Source organism: Saccostrea cucullata, unplaced genomic scaffold, assembly GCF_032062105.1.
Source record: "Saccostrea cucullata isolate Sc308-1 unplaced genomic scaffold, CSIRO_AGI_Scuc_v1 ctg4977, whole genome shotgun sequence".
NCBI lineage: Eukaryota > Metazoa > Mollusca > Bivalvia > Ostreida > Ostreidae > Saccostrea > Saccostrea cuccullata.
In genome coordinates this window covers 75448-82096 of record NW_026937850.1, presented here as the reverse complement: position 1 = coordinate 82096, position 6649 = coordinate 75448, and the positions used below count along the sequence as shown (strand labels likewise).

The following is a 6649-nucleotide window of genomic DNA, read 5'->3' as shown; positions in this document are numbered from 1 at the left end:
GGAATTCAAAGTAAATGAGTTTTGAAATGAATAGCTACCGTCAAATCAGAAAGTTGTCGGGATCAGGTGTGTACATTTAAGCACATCAAATCACTTTCTTAAAATTTATGTAACGTTGTGAAATGTCAGAATAAGAAATTTAATATATCCCAAGGAATATAATAATATGAAGATATGCGTACTTTAAAGTATTTAAACTTGAGCACAAGTTCTAACAATGCTTTTTATTTGAACATGTATCAAATTATTATAAAGGAAAAGGAGATTCTTTTATCTGAAAACGAATTCAAAATCATATACATGTATGCGAATTTATCTTACGTTGATATACGTACATGTAATTTAGCATGTTTCATTTAATTTGATTATCTGTATGGTTCATTAAGCTTACTTGTTGAAGTTGGCATCATTGTGATGGTGATGGTTGTTGTCGGTTTTGGTCTTGGTCTTGATAGTAATACATCTTCAACGACTTTGGAAGATAGAAATGGATAACATTTGTTTGTACATATCAACAGAATGTAAAATTAACATGACAAAAGTTCAATAATTTAACCTTTTAACGAAAAAAATGTATAATCACAAGACAACTTTCTTTATACATACATGTATATATATTTAGTTTATTTGGTTTAGCTGTGGAAGGTTTCCTGGTGGTGATTGTGGCTATAAAATATTAAATAGAATTTGTATATACTAGTTTGTGAAAAATGTTTCTGAAATCAAGAGAATTATTTCTTAATTCGACACGTTCCTTTATTTCAAATTATAATATATTCAGTAAAAAAAAAACAAAATGTTTTACTCGTAGTTCTGGTTGGCCTTGGTGATGATACTGGAAAAAATATTTTTAAAAATATTAAAGAAAAATATCAAACTAAAGTTCCTTTTATTGAATTGAAGTTTGTTTTTCATAAAAATCAATTGATACGTTAATACTAACTAGGAAACAGAGATCCAAAGATTCGCTCATCCAAGTCTTTCAGTTCATCAAAGTTATTTACAATAAAGGTGTTTTCGGAGGCAGGAACGGAAGCTATTTGATTTAATTCGGTTACATCACTCAGCCCAATTCCTATTGCATAAATATGTATGCCTTCGTTCTTGGCCTGTCTTGCTTCATCTTGCAATCTATTTGCATTGATATTAGAAACACCATCAGTAAGAATAACAGCAATGTTTCGAGCGTCCCATCTATCGCCATTGGCGAATGAGAAATATTTCTCTCTCATATCTCTGATCGCGTCAGCTGTATTAGTACTTCCAAAAATCCAGCTGATTTTGTCAATAGCATTGAACATGTCTGTAGAAGTGTCATAGGCGTTCAAAAAGAAGTGATCATGCACTTCTGTGCTGTAGCTTAGAATTCCAACTCGAACACTCCCAGAATCGATGTCAAACTTTTTCAGGAAATCTTTACAGAACTTCAGCATTTTATGGAAGTCACTTCGACTGACACTCGTTGAGGAGTCCAGGATGAAGACCAAATCGACCTTCTCAAAGCCATAAACTGATGGAAAAGAAATGGTAACAATTCATTATTTTAATCACTTATTTTGTGGATATAGTTTTAAGTAATCAAACTGACTCTATAAAAAAAATATAAAAAAAATTCTTTTACATCTGGTAATTTCCATTCCGCGTTTAAGCCCTCTTTACAGATTTATATTACTTATAGATTTGTTTGAACTGGATCAATGTTTGTTATATTTATCCCTTTTCACCTCTAGCTATTCCCATTTTTGTAATGGTCAAAATTCTTATGAAAGAATCAGATAATTGGTTTAAAAAAAAATTAGAGACATTAGACACCAAAAGAGAAAATGATGAAGAAATGACTATGTATGGAATATGTACGAGGGTTGTCCCATAAAATCGTAGACAAGTTGTCTAGATTAAAAACTAATCAACACAGCGTTACGAAATTTTTACTATAATATAGTATATATTTTTTCAATATTTATAGCAAATTTGAAATAGATATGTGCTCAAACAAAAAAAAATATGACATTTAATGTCCTAGATGGTATTGCCTTACGGCGCACGGATAATAACGTCATAGTATTTGTTCGCACGTCACCAACTTTCTACATCTTCTCAAAATAATCTCCCCCGTTGTCAATGCATTTCTGGTGCCTGCACATCCATTTATTAAAAACATCTTCAAACCACTGACAATTTAAGGTCTTGTTGTATGTTCTAATTTCATACTTAATTTCATCGCGACACTCAAAACGACGACCTCTTAAGTAGTCTTTTAACTTTGGGAAGTATGCAAAATCCAACGGGGCCAGATCCGGTGAGTACGGAGGATGCTCTATTCTTTGAAAACTTAACATGTCCAACTCAAATTCTGTGCGTTTCGACCGATAACTTGGGGCATTATCTTGGTGAAATACAATGTTTTCAAGATTCTCTGCAATATGTGGGCGCTTCTTCCGTATAGCATGCAACAAATCCCGGCGAACTACCTGAAAAATGAAGAAAAAAAAATCGTTAAAGCATTTTCAAAGAACAAATAATTAATTTGATTTTTGGCTTATCAGTGCCAAAATACCTATGTATACACAACGGAATGAAGAAATTATGATATAATATATAGTAGTATACAAATGTTTTATTTTAATTATTATGATTAAATAGGCCCTTATGAAATTTTAAATTAAAATTTTTTTTTTACATGTACCAAAACTAGACATACCTTGCAGTAGTAATTTGTATTCACCGTACAGCCATTTTTCACCATATGAACCAAAATAACCCCTGATATATCCATAAAGACCATGCACATCACTTTTCCCATAGACTTGACAACTTTTGCTTTCTTCGGAGGGGGGTTATCCTGATTCTTCCAAACCATGGACATCCGCTTACTTTCAGGTTCATGATAATGGACCCACGTCTCATCTGTTGTGATTATTCTGCTCAGAAAAATTGGATCGGCCCTACAACGGTCCAGGAATTGGACTGATGTTCGAACACGAGTTGCCATCTGATCCTCAGTAAGCAAGCGAGGGACCCATCTTGCACATACGTAGGACATACTAAAGTTCTGTGTTAATATTCAATGGACGGTGCTTTTACCACATCCACCTTAACTTGCTATCTCCCGAACTGTTCTTCTACGGTCTGTGTCGACGGTATTTTTTACAGCAGCCAGTAGTTGTTTGTCTGTATGCGTCGGTCTCCCACGGGACTCAGTACCTGAAATTCCACTCGAAAATCACCCATGCCACTTGTAAACTAAAGATCTTGAGACATTCATATATTTTTCAGTCGTCTTAAATTGTTTTAAGGTCCGACAGGCGTCATTCCTAAATCTACACAAAACTGGATAGCATTCCGGTGCGCCGTAGCGTCATTCCGGTGCGCCGTAGCGTCATCAAACGTCGACATTTTCCTCCTTTTCTGTGCAGTACTATTGCATTTCAAATGCTCGGTAAACTGATTAAAATGACGCAATCAACATGAAATTTTTAAAATGACGTCATAATAGACCAGAAATTTAAATAAGATAATTTTTGTCACAATTTGATTCGAATAATAATTTTTAATTTGAAATATTGCGTTTATCATTCTCGGGGGAAATTATCCGTTTTTGGTGGTGCGCCGTAGGACCATACCTTGCGCATATTAAGGCACAATAAAATCCTTATTCTTGTTTATTTTGTACCATAAAAAGTAAATTATACTCATGTATGATAAATAAACATTTGCTGAAAATTTCAGCCCAGTGCGTCCATTATTTTCCGAGAAAAACGCTTTGTCCACGATTTTATGGGACAACCCTCGTAAAAGCATGTCAAAATATATATCAATTTGAAGGTTTTAAGAATATATTTTTATTAACAAAATAGTTTAAACAAATACTTACAACTTAAAGTAGTCGTAGGCGTTGCAACAGTTGTAACTTTAAAGAAAAATAATACAGATAATAGAAAAGTTATTTAATATTGCGAGAAAGTTATTTTATTAGAAGAGGAACGAAGTAATAACAACCAAATGGCTACACATGGGTTAGAAAATGTTAAACGTGATGGTCAAGTAATGTATCTTGTTGATAAGTCTGAAATACGCATGCAACAATTACACATACTTACCAAAGTCTGTAATATACATTTTAAAGAAATATACAAATGAAAATGTACTTGTATAAGCTTTTTTGGTGATATACAAGTGATGTACATGAGAAAACTCATAGAAAACGTAAATGATTTTGTTAGAAAGCTTTGCTGTCTCTAAATCATAAAAATCAAAGCTACCCTGCAAGTTTCAGATCAATAATTTTCAAAATCACAATCTCGTTTGCATCATTAATTTAGTGCAGCACGAACCCGATCTTTAACCATATTTATTTATGAAAAATTAAAAATGCCAGAATTCCGTCAAAAATCAATGTGACATAACTACATTTAAACTTGATCACTTACAAAAAATGTACGGAATGTGTGACAGATAGACGGACGGACGGAAAGACGCAGAGGAAACCTGTATTCCCCTCCGGTTTCACCGGTAGGGGACTTATAAAAACAATATGCCCAAAATTTGATTTCTGTCCTGGTTATGTATGATTTTATGTCTAGAAACATCTGATGGTACTATGTTTTAAAATAATGTTACTTTGGATAGCATCAGTAGTCAAGGTATACTGCACAGTAAGTATACGTTGCAATTGTTTCTTCTTAATATTGTTGTTTCTAAATTTGTTTAGGCATACTAACCTGCGCAAACTGATTCAAATATTGTGTTATTTAGACCTTCCAATTCATCAAAGTTGTTCACGGAGAAAGCATTCCTACTGGATGGCTTATTTGCGATACCATTAACTTCACTTAAATCATGTAAACCAACCCCAACTGCATAAATATGGATACCCTTCTTGCGGGCAGCGTCAGCTTCGGGAATTGTTCTGCCATAGTTAATGTTTGACAAGCCGTCAGCGACAACAATACAGATATTTGGTACATCTGCTCTATCACCATTTACGGCCGTGAACATGGTATCATGCATAAGAAGTAGTGCATCGGCTGTATTTGTGCTGCCGTACTGCCAGGAAATGTTATCAACAGCTTTAAGCAAATCATTTTTATTGGTATAGTCTTTCAAATTAAATTCTATCCTTGCCCCTGTACTATACGTCGCAATACCAACTCTAACTTCACCTCCGTCAATGTTGGTAGCTTGTAAGAAGTTTATGACAAAATCTAGCATTTTCCCAAAGTTCTTGTGTCCCACACTTGTAGATGAATCCAAGACAAACACTAAGTCTACTCTTTGGAAGCATTCACCTAATAAAGATATTTATTCAGAGTTAAATAAAAAATACAAATTTTGCTTTTAGGTCAAATGAGATTTTTCTTTGTATGTTGTCCGTCTGTTTCTCTTTCTTTCATGACAGAGATCCACGATATCAGCACGATGAACGTTAAATTGTCAACATTCTAAACCAGAATTTTTTTTATACTTGTGGCACTTGTATTTTATTCATTAATTTTATGATGATACATGTACTACTCTATTTTCATCTTAGCAACCAAATTAACTTGAAAGGTCCTGAGTCAACACCTTGAAATTGGACCAACGGCAACGTGTTGACTCAGGACCTCTGGCTAGTGCAGGTGCCCTATCTTATATACACGAATTTATTTTCTTCGTTTCATCACACTGAAAATTAATTAATGATATGTACCATGCGCACATGTATTTTTTTTCCTATGGATTCTTTGTGAAAATTCATTAAAATGATACACATGTATTTATGCTGCCGATTTGATGCTTTGCATCAGTTTAAACTTGTAAATTTTGTATGCTAAAATGGGTCATTTTTTCAACGGGGGCAATTTTATACAATCCACATGTAAAAAAATGATTTTTATTCTATAGCTCGGGGGTCATTTTTACACTCCCGCTTGAAAAGCGGTATGGTATATAGTAATCAGGATGTCCGTCCGTCGGTTTAGCTGCTCAAGAGTCGTGAAGTAAGGAATTGATCATTTCGTAGCGGGTTCAATTTCACTGCGGATACCGGTCTTTGAGATGAGACCGTATTAACCGAGAACCTGCGACCTTAATGGGCCTCAAACTGTCTGATTTTCTAATACAGAACTGTATGAGGCATATTACCAATACATGTACCTTCTACCGTTCTTAAAACATTGCTTTTTGATTTACCTGAGACAGTCCGATATAAGAACAAAAGACAAAGGTGTTAATGACCACTGAAGCAATTCTTTCAAGAATGCAGGCTTAAATGAAAATTACTCAGTATTTACGGTTTCGACTACACAGTACATGTAAAAGGCATTTGAAATAATTTGAAGGAGAGTTGTGTCAAAATTGTTCTTCCTTAAAACATACATGGAGATTAAAGCAGTGTAAAGAAATATCATACAGACAATCTATTGAATGATTAATTAATCCAGGAGTTTTGAGGGAAACGTTGAAATTCTTAAATTTCTTCCAAAATGTGTTGCAAATCTGACAATCTAAATATTATCATATACTAGGCCTAGCTACCTTCATTTTGCAAAGGTATTTTTCTTTCTTAAGGAAAATGAAATCAAATTGTTTGAATATTGTTCTTTATAGTTCCATTTAGAATTTATTTTTGGTTTTGGGGTTTTAAAGTTTCTGTGCTTCTCTGGTGAAC

At 33.8% G+C, this 6649-nt stretch overlaps 1 protein-coding gene across 5 annotated transcripts in view; it reads right to left on the bottom strand.

Moving 5' to 3' along the window:
- Window positions 1–355: 355 nt before the first annotated feature.
- Window positions 356–6649, bottom strand: part of LOC134248979 (collagen alpha-1(XII) chain-like) — a 31390-nt gene continuing 25096 nt past the window's right edge. For all 5 annotated transcript variants that reach the window (XM_062731354.1, XM_062731356.1, XM_062731357.1 and 2 more), the window contains 6 exons: window positions 4722–5288; window positions 3875–3910; window positions 944–1510; window positions 806–835; window positions 607–666; window positions 356–472 (listed from right to left, as the gene is read on the bottom strand). In XM_062731354.1, coding sequence (XP_062587338.1) covers window positions 366–472; window positions 607–666; window positions 806–835; window positions 944–1510; window positions 3875–3910; window positions 4722–5288 — 1367 coding nt within the window. In that variant the 3' untranslated portion in view covers window positions 356–365. The remainder of the gene's footprint in view (window positions 473–606; window positions 667–805; window positions 836–943; window positions 1511–3874; window positions 3911–4721; window positions 5289–6649) is intronic.